Source organism: Vanessa cardui, chromosome 12, assembly GCF_905220365.1.
Source record: "Vanessa cardui chromosome 12, ilVanCard2.1, whole genome shotgun sequence".
In the NCBI taxonomy this organism is placed as follows: domain Eukaryota; kingdom Metazoa; phylum Arthropoda; class Insecta; order Lepidoptera; family Nymphalidae; genus Vanessa; species Vanessa cardui.
In genome coordinates this window covers 7,560,703-7,582,511 of record NC_061134.1, presented here as the reverse complement: position 1 = coordinate 7,582,511, position 21,809 = coordinate 7,560,703, and the positions used below count along the sequence as shown (strand labels likewise).

The window sequence follows — 21,809 nt, the reverse complement described above, 5'->3', positions numbered from 1 at the left end:
TGATAACGAAGTATATAGATTTAGTTTTATATTTTTAACTGTTGTTCGTGGATTTGTAATTAATTATAATTATGTAACAATAATTTGTGGAATACAAAGAAAAAATGCACGTAAAAAAAATATAAAGATTAGATATAACATTTTATTGCAACAATTTCAAACGACCTATATATGTATATGTATACTAGTTTTTCGTTCTTTGAAAAACATGTCATAAATAGTCATTATCATATATAATTCTCTTTACTTAGTAAACCCAAATATTAGGTTTTCTGAATTTTTAAATGCATGTTTTTACAAAAGAAATAAATCTTAATTTTGATTATATATTTAATATTTGATATAATCAATGATATAACGTAAATTAAATAAATTCAAATATTCGACTAATATATTATCATAAGTCGAAGTCAGAAGTCCTAATTAATTACGAGGCGTAGGCCATAATTCTAAATATTACACCCAAACAAGTACAATATTAATGAATAATTGCCATCAGAATCGACAACGCGACAACCTTTGAGACGGTTCCCGCTAATTAACAGTTTCGGCACAACGCGAAGTTAATCCATATAAATGAACAACAGTATTTATCTTCATTAGGAGTATCTTACTAAGCATCCCTTTATGTTTCACTGACGTAACGTAACTACATGTTTTCAGTTGTGACTTGACTAATATTTCACATCACCCGCTTTTAACGGTTCGGTTGCCTTCCTTTATCTCGGCTTAGCAGCCGTATTATCTGAACCAAGGGTTGAACTTTCGATCAATTAATTAAGCGATGATTACGAACACCCTCCGGACCGCTGGATACGTCCAATTACGATAATGAATATTATTACAGCCTAATTCAATAATTTAATAATGGCAATTTTATTCGCGTCGACGAATCCACTTAAAATATTTTCGTTCAATTGGATTTTACGGGTAACTTTCAATTAGAATACCTGACGTTTTGGTATTAATAACGAGGTCGTCTTTCTTAAATCTTGAATGATTTTTTACAATTTTATCAAACTTTGGCGTTTAGTACGTACGGTAAATCTTTCAACTCAATTGTAAGTATAACAGTTCTAGTTAATGATACTTTAAGATATGAAATAAAATTTGGCAAACCTTTCAGTGAAAGTATAAAATATTAACTTTTTTTATTAACTTTATTTATTAACATCCCAATTTATTCAATTTATCACTAATAGCTTGACTCAAATTCTTCTGAATCCTGAATTTATATTAAACGATACCTCCATAACATTAATTTTATTTACGAGATAAACATAGTGTTATAACGTATTAAAAATATTATTGAGTACGATAATGAGGCTCGAGGCGATCAGGTCAAATGTCTGACCTTGCAAATTTATATGACACTTGACCTCTTTACGTACCTCTTGACATATAGTTGTAATATATTTTAAGATAAACAAGTCACTAATTAAAATTTTAAAATGTTACCCAACCATATTTATTAAACGCTTGACTTATAAAAGATATCTCTTTAATTCATTAAAATGATAGTGAGATATGCTGTCATATTAGTTAATACTTAGTTTTGCCCTGTCTCTCTTGAAAAAGCTTCTACACAAACATAGCTTGACACATAAGCGGCCCGTTCTCTTCTTATAATGTTTGTTGACAGTTATAATATTGTGTAATAAAATACCATCGTTAGCACATTCTCGAGCATACATTAATACTCATACAATTCACAAAATTATAAATTAAAATAGCACATGCAGTACAATTGTAATTAAGATTCACACAAACACAAGTATAAATGACAGACGTTCTAGCAATTAACAGCGATGCCTTCGGTTTTAGGGTGTGGGGTACAATTTCGACTTCAAGTTGGCGTACAAGTTTCTAAGACGGAGTGAGGCGCGCTTGCGGTACGGTAACGTGACGCTAGGGGCGTGGAGGGGTGAACGCGTTCAAGGCACCTACTGCGACCGCATACTCAGCGACTGCGATCTACGCGCTTGTCGCATTCAGTCGCCTAACTTCCCTGGTGTATATCCACGTAATGCGACATGTACTTATCGCATCGAACACACAAAGGTAATTATTTTAAATAAAATAACACTTCGTATTTCTTAAGACAGATACTTTTATTTAGGAATACAAGCAGCAACAAGCATTAATGTGAATAAAAATGGCGTCGTAGAAGACATCGGTTATCAAAAAAATTTAGATCGTGATGCTGCATACCAAAAGTAACGATAAAAACAAAACAATAAAATATATACCGACAGCAAAACAGTACGAAAATTATTTCTTCAAACCTTACCGTACCTTACCTTCTTTATAGTACCTTATATACTACGGTAAGGTTCTACGCTTTTAGCGATAAAGAAGACCGTTATGGTAACCGAGGTGTTTTGAGCAGTATCGTGTAACGAATGCTCTGCCTTCCTTTTATGTATTATTATGTCATAAATTTTGTTATATTCCGTATTCATTATAACGAAATGTAAAGGTATACAAAGTTCCTTAGAAGGAGTTTCGAGGAGTAGCAAGGTTTGCTTGCGGTGTGTTTGTCTCCCGTTAGAATGAAATGCGGCCATGCGGCTACCAGTAGATTCTAGGCCATTGCGACCTACATACTGTCGCATTCAGTATCTTTCCGTCCTAATAAATTTTATTGAGTGATCTAGCGATTAGATGAGAAAGAATTCATTGAATAAATTCAAAGCACAGAATTTATAAAAACAAAACGTAAATGATTTTTATTTTATAATATTATTCTATTATAATTCACTTATACAAACGAAATATATTTCGAATTGTTATCTTTCAGGTAAATTCATAAAAAGTGTAAAAAAATTAAAAGCCTAAAACAGACGTATAAATTTACGTAACCCTTACACATCTGGGTTAAGGGTGTCGCGAATTTACATTAAAACGAGCATTTCACACATCGCGTAGGTCCGTGTGGTTCATGCGGCTGTTTGTATTAATATTTAATTTAAAATTCACACCAGACTCCGCAACACTCCTATATACATACAACGAACATTACTTATGAATGACATCGCTCTCTGCTCACAAAGCTCGAACAATTGACTTTATCACGATAAAAATAAAACATTTATTTATCCTGCAAAAATATTATATGAAAATTCTTTTTTTCAGATACCCGCGGATAAACATGTTCTGCTAGCGGTAAGACAAACGAACAGCCACAAAATACATATCAAAGATCAGATCGTTAAATACGATAGAAGCCAGCGAGTTCTCAAGTAAGTATTAAGAATAGGATATAAAAGTTAAAAGAATTTTTAGCTCTTCGTACCTTAGTAATAAAGTTCATATTACAAAGGAATAAACTGGGTAATTTCGTATGTGACCATGTCATCAAACGATAAAATATTCCATATCCAATGTACATAGATTTGCATTGAATGGTTTTCTGAAAATAATGTTGACCCGGTTCGGTAATTGTGTTTCTGTATTGTTCAATCATAGTTTTTTTACCAGAAATTTTATATTCTATGGAGTTTATTAATATACGATAATAAATTACAATTACGATATGTCAAATTGATTTTGAATTTGGAACGATACGATTAGGAACATTAATGTCTTCTTATACTAGAAAAGATGTTTTAAGTAAATTACTCTTTTAGGATATGGGATCAATGTAATGTGGTTCAAGATTACCTCACAGTGTGGGATGGTCCGACCCGGGATTCCCCTGTTCTCGTACGTCTTTGCGGTGGGGACGCTGTACCGGATATAGTTAGCAGAGGACCAAATATGTTACTGGAATTTCATACTTCACCTTATGACAACCCGTTTCATCCAGTTCCTTTGAGCTATTTGCCCGGTTTCGAGCTTGAAGTTCAGGTAAAATTTATGTGAATATAAACTACTGTTCTACACAATTTTAATATTTTAGTCTTAAATTTTATTCAAAATGTTATAAGCAATTATATTAGTAGCCTCAATAGCGGATTCAATCGGTGTAAAAGTTGCGGATTCGATCCCGAACTTTTGGGCTATTTCCGTCCCTATTCTTAACACAGCTTGACGCTTACTTGGCGTCGAGTTTAAGTAATTCCTTGAAAATGAGGATGTTTTTGTGTATTAAAATATAATGCTTCATCTTGAGATATAAATTCTCGTTTTTATATTTCGAATAAAATCTAGTATCGAGACATTAAATTATTAATTTTCGAACAGAAAAATATCGCAGTGTAAAAATTTTGTTCCAATCAAAGATAGAACTTGTTCGTGCAAAAACTAAAAAGAAAATTTGTTCCTTTAACAAATCAAACTCACGAAGTGTTTGTCTTACCAATATAATTCTTGGCAGGTGTTGTACGTGGACAAAGACTCGCACTCGTACGTGACTCCGGACGGTCGCTGTCGATTCGTTTTACGCTCCTCCGACAAGACGAGTGGCGTGTTGAGGAATCCGCGACACTCCTTACCTCCGAACACCTCTTGTGTTTATTATTTTCAAGTAAGTGGATCGTTTGAGTTTGTTTTGATCGTGAAAAATATACGAGAGTTTATTTTATTCAATACCTTTCGTAATGATATTTGAATATTTCATAATTTTTTGAAATCAAAACATGTATCTATGTATCTGAAACATATAATATTACATTCAATTATGATACAAAGCAACATCAAACCGGATAATTCTGTATCAAAAAGTCCATGCTGCCTAAAATGTTGCAATATTTAGTAAGCTGTAAAATTTGCATTAGATTAATAAGATAAAAGGTAACAAGTGCCCCAAAAACTTTAGAGTAGCGCAAAGAAGATACAATAGACAACTTTTGATTTGAATTAATTTACATAAGTTTTGTAATGTTGTAGATTCGGTAAATATGTCAATGTTTGACTGGAATTAATTGCCTGGAAGAAAAAAGGCCCAAAATGAACTTTGTATTCGTGTAACCAACGAAACTTACTTGTTAATATTTGTTTATTAACATGACTTAGTTTGATGAAAGTAAAAACTGAGGGTCACGCGACGAGCCCTTATCGTTCTGTAGGCAAATAAAAACTAACTTAACGAAAGGCTTTTTGATTGTATTCAACTTAAATAGTAAATAATTTTCGATTTATTGAGATAAGAAATCATTTATTCTAGCTAACACGTAATTAGTTTCTTGTTGATTATTTTTGGTAGAGTCTACATTCTGAAATTGACTTACATTTGAATCAATACATGTCGTTTCAAAGTATTTTTTTTATGAAACTGATTTAAAAAATAACGTTAGGATGGATTGTGTGAAATACGATAGAGTTAGAAAGAATGATACTTGTGAAATGTCGTCCGACGGAAAATTTTGAATGAAGAAGACATGCTGCGCCGACCCCAAGTAAAATTGGGATAAGGTCAGGAGGATGATAATAAAAAAAATACTATTTCGATATTTATTCTTTAAACGAGAAGTTTTATTAAATTTAGCTTTGATTATGTTTGTTTTATTTTGATGTGTTTTCTCAGGAAATAAAAGTGAAAAATTCCTTATTTATATTGAATAAATGAAGGGTTCATAATAATCAAGACTTTCTTCTTTGTAGGACTTTGTATTTACAGGGTTACCATTTTACAATTTCCTATGTAAAGGATCTTCGTACGAAGCTGTTAGCTTAGCGTCTGTATTTATTTATTTATTAAATAATCCATCAGCTTATATAAATAACTTTACATTAAATATTACTTTACTCGTAAGTAACACAAACTTGCAACTTTAGTTTCCAAAGTATAATATTATATGGTATAATTCTAGGGAACTTTATTTTATTTTATTAAATCCTATTGCTATTTTGGTTTAAGAGATTACAAAGCTTTAGCTAAAAATTGAACAATTATGATGAAAATAAATGTTTTTTTTTTATATTTTTATAACAATATGGGTCTGTATGAGTACAGTTAGTACTCTATCATTATAAAATATGAGTAAGATGAATCTTCAAGGAATGTTATACAAAAATGCTTGAACAATTAAAACACTGTCTCAGATCATGTTAATGGGTTCTATCTTGCGAAACAATATTTTAAGAAGAAATATTTACAGGGTCGTCCGAACGAAATAGTATGGGTGTCGTTTGTGAAATATCACGCAGCGGGCACCGAGCCTGCGGGGTTTGATCAACAAAAGGACTGTTCCTCGCAACTCACGATATGGGATGGGGCGGCACCGGATGCTGACCTTGACAGAAAGGTAATTTATATTACATGATGAAATATAAAAAAGTGACAAATTGCCTTTGATTTTTTTTTAATATTGTTTGTGGTTTGCATAGTCGGTAGGCTAAATTATCTAAGGCATTATTGTATCAGTGGTATATATTGAGATTTACTGTATTTTAAATCAAATTCTACGTGCGCAATCATGAATAAGACATTTTAGAGGAGCAGGAGATAGTGAAATATTTGATATGAATAGAATCTTACTTAGTGTTACTTATGAGTCTTACTACTTATCTTATTTTCTTGTATTCTTATTATCTTATTTTTTGGACAAATATTGACTTAAACATAATATTTCCAATAAAATCCATCGTTATCAGTTTACACATTAATTTACCGACTCGTTCTAGTAATTAGGATCGCGAACTGCGGAAACTTTAAAATATAACCAAACAATTTCCACAGCAAAACCGAAACTAGTTCAGAGTAATGAAATGTGGAATAACTTATCGCGTACCGAAACTTTGGTAGTGCGGAAGACTAATGCGATGATACAAATACGAAGAGCGATATAAAATTGGGTGGCGTTCTCACCGCCTTTATTCGTGCCATTTCACTTTGCCAACTACTGCTAGCTACTTGACGTCGGGAGCCAAACATTAATTTTCTTTAATGTGTCTGAGCACTCTTACCGACTAGCGACTTCTCTCCCGACTGCACTGCGGTGTTTCGTTCTATTCATTCGACATTCCACGGTTTGCATTAAGAATGGATGCTACGCTCAAGTTATTTTTTGTTGGCACTTTAATCAGAAAAGTTTCCTCGCCAGCAGATAGTCTGAGTAAATAGTGCACCTGGCTGGAGCAAATCACTTCCTGCCCGTAGATTGTGTACTTCGGAAGTAGGTCACGCTTTATTCCACGCTAAAGAAAACATTATTGCAACCGTGTTTAAATATGGCGGACTGTTACAAACAAGAGTGTGCTTTATCGTTTTTATCGTGGACGTAAAAATCTTTCTTGGTGTTGTTGGAAACTAATCCCAAATTAGTTCTTGATACTATGTACGGTAAAAGATTCTCTTGAACAACATTTATTTTGTCCATAGTTGGATATGAGTGACAAAAAGTCGCTTCTGGGTTCGTTTTGCCGAGAGGAATCTCCGCGACTATGCGATCACGCCTTGCTCTCTAACGCCACACGAGCTACGAGACCTTGCGCACCAAGCGAGAGCTACATAACTACAGGACCAGCCCTTACAATATTGCAGGTAATTATAAAGAACCCAAAATTAAAAAAAAAACAATGTTTTCTTTCTCATAGCAATAAATCAAATGGTTTTTAGTAAATATTCAATATGATCTATTCAACAACAACAACAACAACAGCCTGTAAATTCCCACTGCTGGGCTAAAGGCCTCCTCTCCCTTAGAGGAGAAGGTTTGGAACATATTCCACCACGCTGTTCCAATGCGAGTTGGTGGAATACACATGTGGCAGAATTTCTATGAAATTTGTCACATGCAGGTTTTCTCACGATGTTTTCCTTCACCGCCGAGTACGAGATGAATAATAAAAACAAATTAAGCACGTGAACCAGCGGTGCTTGCCTGGGTTTGAACCCGAAATCATCGGTTAAGATGCACGCGTACTAACCACTGGGCCATTTCGACTCATGATCTATTCCTTGATTATCAAATAAGTCCATTAATTTAAATAAACTCACGAGTTATAAACTAAACAAGATTCTGTAAAGCACTTTGTATCAATCACGTACACGTCGAACTGCAAACTGTGCTCGCCACAATTAATGTGCCTTCAATGTATCACAGCCGTGTATTTAAGTGACGTGGGAAATTTAGATTTAACTATCAGGAGTGATGAATGCGATGCTGATGCTACTCTAATAACGGATTTTGTTCACTCGTCTATAATTAATTCCTAATTATATTTACGTAATACAATTTACTCTAGTATTCACAGAATATAATCGAATTAAAACGAAAACCTATAAGAAAAATTGAATATCCAAAGTTTTTGATCTAAAATTTCGTATAGATTGTCGTATATTTTGGAAGCGTCTAAAGAATTTATTTTCCTTTCACGTCGGTAGTTAAAAAAAACAAAGCGAATCCAAAATAAGCTTGTACTTGTTCCACAAACGGGGTTCTATAAAAATCCTTCTTTGAAGGTCTTTCGGGATCTTTTCATTACATCGCAAACATTGTGCTTCCATTTTGGTTCGCTCAGCTATGCATAGAGCGGCTTGATGTAGCTTGCACTTTCATGAAAAAATAACGCACGACACACGACTTGTGGATGTCATTAGTTTCAAAGAAGTTGCAGCCTTGCCGTTTGTATGGGACCGTGTGCTGTGTTTTACGATCACGCTGGAGATGTGATATGTTCGCGCATGTACTAAAAGTGGATTGAATGATCATATGTATTACATGAAATATTTTAATAAGTTTTGTTATAATACTTTTCTATCTATCTACTATATAATGAAATGAGATAAGAGACATAGATATTTTAAAAGAAAATTTGTATTCATAATAGAATTGGATAATGTGTTCCTGAATATATTGTAATTGATAGTTGATACCTTAAATATTTCTTAATTATTCGCGCGATGAACCATTTTGTAGGTTATCTAGTAGAAAATAAATAATTCCAAAATTACATTCTGATCCTCGTTTAAATATAACGTGCGATATTCTCTTAGTTAAACATCAAAATTTTGCTGATCCATAATACGAGTCTTCCCAGATCCACGCACGAGACAAGCCACAAATCGTTTTCGACGCTGACATATTCCCGGCTTTGTCGATTACGTGAGCAGAATATTATAGAGTATTCAATACCGTTAAACTGTTATATTACGCAATCGTATAACATTTTCTATAATAAATTCTTTATACTATATTCTAAAATGCAATCATTATTATATCGAACGGTTTTAATTTTTTTTTAAAACGTTTATTGGTTTAAAAACAACCAACAACGTAGTTTAATATCTACGACAAACAATGCTGTAAAAAGTTCACTAGAATTTTTGAGATTAATTGTTTTATTAATTGATGACGATGTTATGAAGTTTTTACTCGTAAAGTATTATAATATAGAGGACGCATTTCTCAAGTTGTCATTGTATGAGCAGGATTTTTCCAGTGAGTGACATTCAACGGTAAAGGAAAGATAAGTCACGCGCAGACTTGCATTCGCCACAGTGAATAATGCAACGAGCACGTGAACTCTCCGCTCTAAGCTCTCTCTGTGATGGAATGCCTTATAGCTGTCGCGATATTACTACTTGGACAGCTAAATGAAACACGTACTGAATATTTTTTCAAGAAAGCGTTTTTAAGATTCAATTAATTGATTCTGTCGTAAATACGGTCCAGCAATTATCGTAAACGCGTCGTATCGTATTACTAATTTTCGAAGTTTAATTGCAATTATTATTGAAATCAATTCGTCATTATAATTGATCCCAATTATAATGACGAATTGAGCTTTTATTTCGAATATTTATATAATTGTAATTCTATCTAATGATACGAATAATTATAATATTGTTAAGACTTTTATTTAAGATGATGACTTCATTAAAACCGTAACATTATTTTATTGATAATTATTACAATGAATACCAAAAAGAATACCACAGGTAATCAATAAATAAAGAGCAATATTTGATTATTTTAATAAACAAACACTAATAGTTGAAGCTTTCACTTTTATTATTTCATTAAAAATGTTAAAACAATTATTATATTTTCTTTCGATCAACTGAACATTACACTTACATATATAAATAATTATTTCTCTTTCATAATTTTATAAAGATAACCAAAGCCATTAAATAATTTAATATCTTCGTTCTAATTAATCTTCGTTATAGATAATCTTTTGTTAATTATCAGTTAGAATTGTGACAAGCACTTCATTCAAGATGCCCTTAAAGAGGAATAATATAATGAATTTAGCTCATATAATAAGAAACAACCTCGTTTACATTCGTATTCTTAGAGAGTCAGCAACGTATCGCGTCCTATTAAATATAGGAAACCTGGTCTTAAGCAAGTTGTTAAAGTCATAAGTTGAGAACTGCTTTATTATTCAATATTAAATTCAACGTAGAAGGACTGAAGCAAGTTTCTTAACTAAATATTTGAAGTTTGCAACTACAGCCTTACTTCATATCGTTATTGAACTCTGGGCACCTTAAAAATTGGTTCTTTCACATTTTCACTCATACTTTGAATGAATATAAAGTTTATATTTATGGAATTAGGTAATTTTCTGTTAAAATGGTTTGCGTGTTTCGCTGACTTTAACTTTTGCAAATAAACAAAATTAAACAATACGCATTTTCGTTTGAGCAAATTGTTGATTTAAGTACAAATTCAAAGTAAACAGTTAATTTGTTTGATAGGAACCCTTTATTAAACTTTGCACAGATGTCAGCTAATTTAACAAAAGCTAAGTAAGTAATATTTTCCCGCAGGAATTGCGTCAGGGCTCGGCGTTGTATCCCGTCTCGTTTCTACTACGGTACGAGTTTGTAGATGTGAGTGAGCAAGGACAACCTTTAGCGGACTCTCAATCAGCATGCGATAGGGTTTTCAAGTCAGCGCTCACATATTCAGGAAGATTTCAAGCCCCACGTGCCATATTCTATTATGGAAGAGGTGGAGCTCAGAATCTTACTTGTATTTTGAGGTGAAAAATACAGCTGCATAGTAATATTTTTATGATAAAAAATATAAAATTCAAACATTATATTATTAAAAATAACATTTTTTTACAGATTTGAAGCAAAACATGGCGAAAGAATTCAACTAACTTTTACCAATACTTATTTCGGAAATAAGATTTGTAGCACTCATAAAGATTCTCGAACTAGTCGATGGAAGTGTGATAGACCGGCGAGAAGGATAATTGGCGGCGAGGGTCTAGCTCAAATCATTATTACCGAATATCCTTGGGAAGGCATTCCAATTGAAAGAGACTGTTTATGTACAAATCGATCAGAACCTTTAAATGTTCATACGTTAACCGCTCCTGTTGTTGAAGTAAATTTTACCGTTACTATGATGAATATAACAGAAGATTATGACGATTTTGCATTTGAGGGAGAATATAAATTTATTCCAACGGGACCTGGTGATGAATCTATTTGTTCAACTGGTTGGGGTGAGCGGCGTTTAAGAGGCAGCAGTGGGGAGATCAGATTATACGATAAAAGGGAAGTTTCTATTGCACCAGAAATTGTTGGGGACAGAAATGTTATATCAGAAAGTGTGAGAGCCGAAGTAGCTTGCGTTCACAGGCCATGGCTGATAGAACCTGGGGGTGATGAAGTGATTCCAATGCAAGGAAGATATCTATACGTAAAAGTTCCTGGATATGAAATAACTTCCAACTCTCCTTTTTGTCCTACCCCTAACCGCCTATACATATATGAAGCACGCGACACTAATTTATACAGAGAAATTTGTCCCGACATTTCCAGTTCCTTGGAACTGTATTCTCCAGGATGGAAGTCTGCGCAAACGACAATAGAATCGTCATTAAAACCGCACGCCCGAAGTTATGTTATAGATTTCTTGCAACACGAACAAGCGGATTATTCAATCAAATGGATTGAAATTATGAAGAAGCCTTCGATTGAACACGATCCAGAGACAAATATTTTACCTGTATCAGCTACTCTTGACTGTCGTTACAAGTAAGTATCCTTTTTTTTTATTGGTCATTGGGCTATGTGATATTCATAGGTAGGATGAAATCATTTTTTTTTCTATTTGAAAACCAATTACGCTTGTATTTTGTATTGTTTATTGGAGTAAGGTTCAGTCAGTTTTTAGGAATAACAAATACATGTTACTTTTATAATAGGGTGTAATACCATAATATTATTTAAATGCCAATAATTATGAAATGAACTAAACAGATAATCGTCCATAACAATATATTACAAAATAAAAAAAACTGTAGGTAATATATATTTTTATCAAAGTGTATCAACGATCGCTCAATGTTTTTTTCTTTTCAGTTGCCCGGAATTAAATGCGTGTATTCCTTTAACGCTATGGTGCGATGGCAGTGCTCATTGTCCTTCAGGTTATGATGAAGATGATTCAAATTGTTCCTTCAAATTATCATTACCACCGCCTTATGTAGCAGCAGCTGCTGGAGTCGGTCTTCTTATCTGCGCTATAGCTATCGCCCTCTGTGCTTGTAAGAGAAGACGAAGGAAAGACAAAGAATTCAAAGCAAGACTAGATGGTGCATTACCACCTGAGGAAAGACCATATGATCGAGCCAAAACTAACGGTGTACCAGAAGCAGCGAGACAGTATGCAACCGTACAAAAATATGCTACAATAGATAAATACAGTTTAAGTCAAAAGTATAGTGCGGGTTTGAACGATGCGAGATATTATGATGAAGTTGCACAAAGAGACAAACTTGCGGACACGAGATATGCTAGTTTAGGTCGAGCCGGTCGCAACATTAGAACTGAAAATAATAGAGGCAACGGCTCCAGAAGACCGATGCCAGATCTAAGTTACCCCGACCTCAAAGATGGCTTCTGTTGACCCCCAGATCTTTTGGAGACAAATGTTTAGCAGTCAGATACTAATTTCTAAACTCGTTCTTTTGTCTTGTAAAATTATAATGAAGACTGAATTGGCGTAAGTGCCTACCTTACAGTTGATCAATTTTAACTCACAGTACATCACGTGCTTTATATATTTTTAATTATTTTTCCTATTAATGTATTGATTTGAAGTTTTTAATTATTAAGTGATCGTAAGCCGTTCCTCATCTAGATTACTTTGTACATAATTATATAAAATGACTATTAAAATTGTTTAAATTTTTGATTTATGCTTTTTTACTACGATATACCTTTATAAATTAGTATTCTCATCAAATAACATATCTGAATGTACATAAAATGCTTGACAATACATTTTTAAGACAAGTTAAATCATTATAAACGTAATACTATTAGTGGAGGGTTAGCGTTTTACATTTTGAATACACAGATACTTTAACACGGTACTATTGTTTTATAAATGCGAACTCATCGTAATAATATTTATAACATTCGCATTGATTATAAACATTCTTTAATGACTAGTTATAAAATGAAATGTGATATAGGTTGTAAAAATGTAGTTAAGACGACGAGAGCTGTATAACTTAAAACGGTTGAATAATTTCCTCGTGTATCATATAGTTTCTTGAAATGTGTGTAAATGTAACTCGTAAATGATTGTAAATAAATTATAGAATAAGAATTTTTAAAGTCTGTAAGTAATTTCCAGGTAAAAGGGATATTAAAGTCATTTCTAAAAATACATTTTCCGTGTTATTTTATTTATCTCCCTATATTTTTTGTTTTTGAGAAAAAATTTGCTCTAGTAATTTCTAATTAAAAACTTAATAAAAAATAAATATAACTTTTAATATAGATCACTATTTGTGGATGTCGTAAATTAGACGAGTCTTATGAGATACATTATTTCGTGAAATACATTTCTCATCGATGATATATTTTGCAAATATAATGAATGCCTTTCGCATTTTGGTTCCATAGTATGTAAATTACTCAATCACGACAAAGCTGATGAATGGATTAGAATAGAAATTAGTTCGTAGGCTAGGTATCCGTTAAAGCTACTCTTTAGATATCATATGATGGATAATTTCTAATTCATAGAAAAATAATTTACATACTATATTAAAATAAAATTATCACAGCGATGGTAAAGTTTAATTGTATAAAGATTTCATATTCTTCTTTCTTTAAGATCTCATATTCTTACAGACAGATTTAATCGTATTTAAATTTTAATTGAAATCAATTGGAAAGAATAAATAGAACATACTTAGAAATCAAAGTATGGAAGTCAATAGAAGAACGAAGATTATTATTATTGTTTACTAAATTAAGAAAAAAATAAGTTATTCGATATGAGATAATAGAGGCTTTTGAGCTTACACAACACACACACAACACAATTTATTACAATTCAGCGCATGTGGATATAATGTGCTTCTTCGAATTTAAACTCGTAATCTTCAATTGAAATTCGTGTGTAAGTAACTGTTGGTCTAATAACTGAAGCTCAATTGTATATTATCATCCTTTAACCAAGATTTTTTATTATAAAATAAAATGATAAAATTGGAATAAAATACTAAGAAGACTGTTTGTATTTTTCTATAATTTTCATTAAAAACTATTTATATATATTTACTTCAGTCTTTAGAAAATCAAAGAGGTTTTAGTGGTCGTGATAAATACGTACATACAGTAAGAGTTTTCATTCGAATACCGTGAAGTTCATAGAGTTGTAGCTGATTTGTATTTGTCTCGCCAAATAATTAGATTATAGGCTCAGGCTGCATTAGTGTGTCCACTTCGTTGACGTAACGAGCGCTGCGCAAACTAAATTATCAGATGAACTAATTAAAGCTCTGATGGAAACAGACTTGAGTACAACGAGGGTTGGAAATATTACGGATGAAGAATTTCTATCCCATTGTTCGAGTTAAGCTGCTTTGATATTTAGTATTAATTATTGCTTTCCATAATATTTCATAACTATCTTATGTAAATATAAAATTAAATTGCAATTTTAATTTATTGGAAACTTTTTTAGTATACAAGCTATTGTTCACTCATTTCGTTATACATAGTATTTTAGTAATAACTTTTTACTTTAAACTATTAAAAAAAAGCTTATATTTATCGAATCATTCGACAATTGGATTTAATTTTGTATTTCGCAAAGGCAATCGCACCTATTGCGTTGCGATTATTTTGTTTTTTATTATCTGTTGAGACCACAATATTAAAGAATTTTAATAGGATGGCTCAATACTTAAATATAGTCAAACTGCGGACCTGTTTTAATATTAAAATAAAATATATTCCAATACCGATACACACTTAGAAACATGCTTATAAATGCATGCGTTTTTTACTACTATTAAGATTATTTAGACATATAGAGAAATAACAATTATATTTTTTTTTTATATTAGTAAAGGAAATGAGAAAATAGACATTGTCGCTAGAGAACAGACAAATATGTACAGTCAGAGTAAGAAAATCTTCGTCAGTTTTCAAATTAATTCCTTTAGCAAGTCTTAAACTCTTAGTACCTTTTGAATCTATTCATCAAATCATTGCAACGCAATATGTTATTTTCGATCGGTAAAGCAGATTATCGCTCATACTGAGCACACGATAATACGAAATAAAAATATATCTTAAGGTGACGAACCTTTTCTTACCCCGAATGTACACCGTCGATTCTCTGCCATTATATGGATAGTATCATGTGTTATTTCCCTTTAAAATATAGCATATATAAATATAGTAATATATGGCGAATTCAAATCAGACTAGCTTGTATATCTCTATCACCAGTACAAAAAATATAAACAAATTCGAATGCAACGATAATCACTAATTTTAACTTTTACAACTTCCTGTAATAATTACGGTTTTATGAATAAATTATTAAAGGGGTACCCCCCACTGAATTGCTCTACGTAAATAGGTAGAGTAACCCTTCGTAGAGCTTTAATTAATAAGTTTGTAAAATGTTAATTTAAAAGTGATTTTCAGAGCCCTTTTAAACAAATTATAATTTGATTTGACACACAGTTTGTTATATTGATTGACGTTAATGGTTACTGCTGCCCTCATTATGGTCGTAGCGTGAATGATTTAAATCAGTCCCGTCGATTTTTGTGCTTAGCAAAATTAAAAACATAAATATTCCATTTTTAAATTTATAATTAAAAATGGAATTTAAAATATACACGAGACGTGTAATAATACAAGAAACAAATTTACGCACGATGAAAATTTAAGTAAAGTATAATAGATAGTTAACTACAGTAAACATTATGTTGCACAAGAGTGTGCGTTAGTATAAATGCACTCATTCTCCCCGTTAAGCTCAATGGGACGACATTGAGATCAAACGCAGGGCTTTACGAGCTCGAGGCACTGAACTGCAACATTGCCAACTCCTAAACTCCACTCTTGTATTATTTTTTTAACTGAATTAAAAAAAAAGATAAATACTCAATAACTTTTATTAGTATAACCTGAGATTCGATTCCAGAATTCCTAAATTCACAGCCGTATAAGCCAGTCACTGTACCAAGGGCGATTTAGATATAGGTCTATATATATAATGCATTTTAGGCTTTACTTGGTAGCTTCACTTACTATTGTTTTGTAAAATGAAGATTGAAAAGTGCTTGTAAAAATTCTACTTGAATAAAGTGTACCTATATTGATTTGATTCTTGGTTTTTGTCGTCACACATTGAATTACTATTCAAAAGAGGACCATTGTACAAATAATCACAATTTATAAATAAAGGCGTTTGGAATTTTTTTATTACTAATAACGCAGACAAATTAAAATAATACACGGATTAAATAACATGCGATAATAGCACGTATTATAGTATATGAAATCAAACACATGAAAAAAAGGAAAAATATTTAAAGCTGTTTTATGTTATTTTGCTATAATTAGCCGTCAAAACCACTCGTTCAGGAATTTAATTTTTCGACGTTTCATATCAAAACAAACTATTCGTAATGAACAGAAGAATTAACAGAATTTTAACTATCAGAGTTTAAATTTACTGAACGGTCAAATGTTTAAATTTGCTTTTGAATTATATTTGTGCTTTAATACAAAAAAGTCATGTTAATTTAGTTTAGTTCGCTATTGAAGGCAAATCCCAGATTATCTAAGTAATTAATATAATTCGTCACCGAATGTTTTTCGCGTACCAAAGTCATGCAATTAATTATATTTGAAACATATAAATTTATTTTAGTCTTTGTTAATAAAGTGTTTTTTTTTTTGTAATTCAATAGTGAATGTTACTTTACCTAAATATCCCACGGCTGGGTTTAGAGCTAGAGTTTTTAATTTAACTTAATAAACGTTAATTTTCTCACAATCTTTTTCATTACCGCCGAGCAATCAAAGATTATAAGCACAAATGTAAAACAGTTTTTAAATACAAGATTAGTATATTTTAAACGTAGTTTATTTTTTAAGAGATAAATCTTGACCAAATGCCCAAGCAAAATAGCCATCGAATATATTTAGTATCTAACACAGAAAATGTGGTGTCATATACACGTTCAGAATTTCCATATCTAAATGGAAAACGACCCTACACAATCAATTTTGTTCCCACATTCCATTTGAAAAGTGCACCTGTACCTACTGAGGATATACACTTTTTTTTCGTTTTAGATCGAATTGGAATTGAGGATTGAAATCTATGGTTTATACGCTTTTATTAAACTAGACTAAACACAAAATAGGTTTTATATTTTACTAAACATTTTAATAGATTATTACGGCACTCTTATGGTATGAAACTTTTTCGATAATTTAAAAATATAATTTAATTTTCTGATTTCAGTTCGAAATTAAAAAAAATAGTAAAATTAAATAATAAACAAACAAAAGCACTTTACTTGAAATTTACGTCATAACGATACTGCAAATTTAAAAAAGGAATATGCGAAATGTTGTTTCTTATATGAAGATTTTATGTACTAAAACCTCCATTGAAACGGGCGGCATCTCAGAAAAATTTTGTGTGTGAGAAAATTCATTTGATTAAATAATAAAAAATACGCATAAATGACAGTCTGTCTAATATTGTAATGTTAGCCCACATAACGTGCGATATTTGAATTTATAGCAAATGTATTATCTTCAATAGAAACTACGCACAAATTTAATCTACAAAGTGCTTTTATCGCTTATTACTTTCCATTCAAATAGCAATCAATGTATAAATTTTAATCAATATATTTCTATGGTTTCATACTTGTTATGTAAAAGAAAATGATTCTTACATTTAATATTCTATTTTATTTAATCGATATCATATTAAATTATTTCTTGTCAATAAGGTAAATTACCTTTTATTATATTATGTTAAATTTTGTAAAAAGGCTTAATTGACTTATGCCATAATTCATCTTGTACGTAAGCTGCAAAACCTGCTTAATTATAATTAATATTAATTTGCTTTTCATACAAAATTATTCAATGCCAATTTTTATACTATAAGTTAAGTAATAATTTTTAAAGGTCAAATCTCAGTTTCTTTATGGTAATATAAATGTGATAAGCAAATAAAAATAAACAAATATTCATTTAAAAAAATTGCTTTTAGGAGCCAACAAAAAATAATATTTAGATTTTGACTTATATGTTTTATGACTCAAAGACGAAATCATTTTATTTACAATTTTAATATTTATATGTCTAAACTTTCGTGATAGCAACTTTTAATAGAGTTTTGAATAACTAAAAGTGACTTGGATTTGTGTTATTAGTTAAAATATTCCATTATAGATAAAAACTTTTGATTCCATATTCTGCGGTGCCCATTGGTGGCAAGTCCTAGCCCTGGTTCGGTCGTTTCTGTAAAACGGTTTCTGTAAAGCAAAAATGGGAACGCTACCAACACTGGGCTAACGCATCGGCGTTTCGTGATGCATACACCAGCACATTCAGAAAGGAATATAATTCTGCCTCTAGTTACATTTTACATTGGCAGAATTGGCGAGAGACTGGTGCGCTTCCCTTCAGGAACACGTGCGTTCTGGTCTCTCGCTAAGGCTGTCCTAGGGAATTTCTGTCAGCCTTCCTTTCCATCTCTGCACAGGGACGGTGAGTCATTGGCTAATACCGCAACGAAGAAGACTGCTTTGGTGCATCCGATCCCTAATAAGGGCAACCGCTCAGATCCGTCCAATTATAGGCCTATAGCCATCACCTCTTTCTTCTCCAAGATAATGGAGTTCATTATTTTGCTAGGTCATCACCTAGTCTGTTTCTTCTGCATATGAATGATTTGTTGCAAATCGGGAACATTCAGTGCTATGCAGACGGCAGTACCGTTGACAGTTCCAAGGTCAATTGGAAGGCAAAGCCAAATTGGCTTCAAAAAAGCTCGGTGTGATCAGCAAGGCGAGACAGTATTTCATGTCGGCCCATCGCGTAAAATCTTACAAGGCACAAATTCGGCCTCACATGGAGTACTGCTCTCACCTCTGGGCGGGTGCTCCCCAGTACCAGCTCCTTCCATTTGACCGCATCCAACGTAGAGCGGCTCGAGATATCAACGATCAAGCCCTTTCCGATCTCCTTGATCCTTTGGCTTTGCGTAGATATGTTGGATCACTCTGCATCTTCTACAGAATTTGTCAAGGGGAATGTTCCGAGGAATTGTACCTGCACCAACTCGATGTCCGAAAATCCACAACGGCGCGATTTCTAAGACATTTTCTGCCTCACGCAACCACTTTGTTGAACCAGCTTTCGCCGGCGGTTTTTCCGAACCGATACGACATGGGAACCTTCAAGAAAAGAGCGTACTCCTTCCTCAAAGGCCGGCAACGCACCTGCTAGCCCTCTGGTGCTGCAGATGTCCATAGGCGGTGGTAGTGACTTTCCATCAGGTGAGCCCGTTTGTCACCTATGTCATAAAAAAAAAATATCATAGTACAATAATAATTATTATTATACAATTTTTTTTTTTAAATAAACGCAATTACTAAGATTTTTATAATAAATTTGATACTTAATATATATAAATCTTTATATATTATAAGACAAGCTACGTGTAAATTTTACTAAGATATTAAAGTTTGGAATAATTTATGGAAAATATTAAATTTAAAAATATATTAATGAAATAATTGCTTTTTCATGTAATAACATTTAGCAACTTATTTCATGAAAATGGAAGTAATTATGGTCCAAAAATGTCGTTTATTTTTAAGATCGTTACTTTTGTATTTGCACAAAAATTCATAACAATGGCTGCACTTCCATTATTGCTCGCTATAAATCGCCATAATTAAACGTATCATTCGATCGAGTGCGCAATATTTCTCTTTGATGTTGCTGTTAAATGAATATTCCGATGTGGTCGCTATTATTTTGTTAATTACAAGAATTACGAAATGCAATATACGACTACGAAGTGTGGTCACAGTGGAAAAATGTATTTTATTGGAATTCCAATTGTTTTTTACCCTTAACAAATATATAAAATTAAAAACAACAATTGATGAGTGTTAAAACCTCTACTAAACGTCTAACACATCGTCTTATTTCCTCTACTGGTGACAGGAGGGTTGGTTCATTTTGAAGAAATGTGATGAAATCGTCCACTATTTCTTTGCGGTCGTGTACAGTAATTTTGATAATTCTTATGCAAATAAATTTGTTTTTTACTCTTAAAAATCAACTCTTAAATATCCTAATCCTATTAAGAAGGATTGCTCCAATGTGGATGGTGGGTACATAATGCAGTTTCATCCGTCACGTGCAGGCTTCCTCACGACGTGTTCCTTCACCGACGAGAACGAGGTGAATTATAAACACAAATTAAGCTCGTAATTTGTGTTTATAATTCATCTCGTACGTGAGCTGCAAAACCACGTGCTTTATCAACTAGGCTATCTCTGCTCTGTTACATACATGGATATATATTACACTATTATTATTTTGACCAAAGAAAACAGTAACTATGACGTAATAAGCTTCGTAAGTCAATCTAGCTTAAACCATTTAAGTAGATTACCTTGAATGCTATCATTAAACATTGTTCTTTATTTAATATTTCCAAAACCATTTAATATTATAATTACGTTATAATAAATTACGTTATCAAATTATGTAAAACCTTTTTTGAGTAATCCACTATGCACAATGAATAGGACACGTGGGTAAACATCGCTCAAGGAATTTTCAGAAATACTACCTGTGTGGGGAGAAATTTTGTCACGTTATACTACTTACCATCCAGATATTAGTGCTGTAAGAAAAAATAACAATTAATATCAATATTACCCCCCCACCTTGAGAGTTAGATGTTAAGTCTCTTATGCTGTGTAGTTACAATAGCTGACTCAACTTTTCCAACTAGAACACAAAACGCTAAGACTCGCGGTTGTATGATAAATAAATGATCAGTGGGTAGTACCTGCCTATCTACCCATCATGACCTATTACGGGCCGTTTTCAATCTAGTGCGTCACGAATCACTTGATAAAATTCTTTTTTACAATAACAGATTTCTCTCTGATTTGGCTATTTAAATAGCACGCGAACTTAATTAACTGTCAGCGTCGTAAGATGGTTTCTGACTTCCACGGACCCCTTTTCCGTTAAAAACAAATTATTCGGGCGTAGCGTGAACTTTCGACTAAATGTAGCATGTGTTTAACCACAGCCATAATTTCAACATAACGACCTACTACGTGAGGGAGATAAGTCGAAGTTTTCGGCGGGAAAGGTATTTGACTAGTTTATCGCACGCACGTTTGAAGAAATTTTAATGAATGCGCTATAAGGGACACAGATTATATTAGTTCTTATGCGTATTGAAATTAGACTCGTATTACAATCAAATACAGGCTCAATTATTAAATACTTAAAGACTGTAGTGAAGTAAATTGTTCTTAAAATATTTATTGACAGAGGAACGATTATAAAGTTTTGTTTTATACCGACTATCTTTTTAAGGATATGTCTAAAGCTTAGGCTACACTCG

At 32.3% G+C, this 21,809-nt stretch overlaps 1 protein-coding gene across 1 annotated transcript in view; it reads left to right on the top strand.

Annotated features, from left to right (window-relative positions):
- LOC124534461 overlaps positions 1–13,534 on the top strand; it is a 71,559-nt gene extending 58,025 nt beyond the window's left edge. Inside the window, exons 5-13 of the mRNA XM_047110351.1 lie at positions 1,825–2,061; positions 3,136–3,242; positions 3,630–3,849; positions 4,319–4,468; positions 6,042–6,188; positions 7,265–7,426; positions 10,667–10,881; positions 10,970–11,890; positions 12,218–13,534. Of these exons, the coding sequence (XP_046966307.1) occupies positions 1,825–2,061; positions 3,136–3,242; positions 3,630–3,849; positions 4,319–4,468; positions 6,042–6,188; positions 7,265–7,426; positions 10,667–10,881; positions 10,970–11,890; positions 12,218–12,764 (2,706 nt within the window). The 3' untranslated portion in view covers positions 12,765–13,534. The remainder of the gene's footprint in view (positions 1–1,824; positions 2,062–3,135; positions 3,243–3,629; positions 3,850–4,318; positions 4,469–6,041; positions 6,189–7,264; positions 7,427–10,666; positions 10,882–10,969; positions 11,891–12,217) is intronic.
- Positions 13,535–21,809: the final 8,275 nt, after the last annotated feature.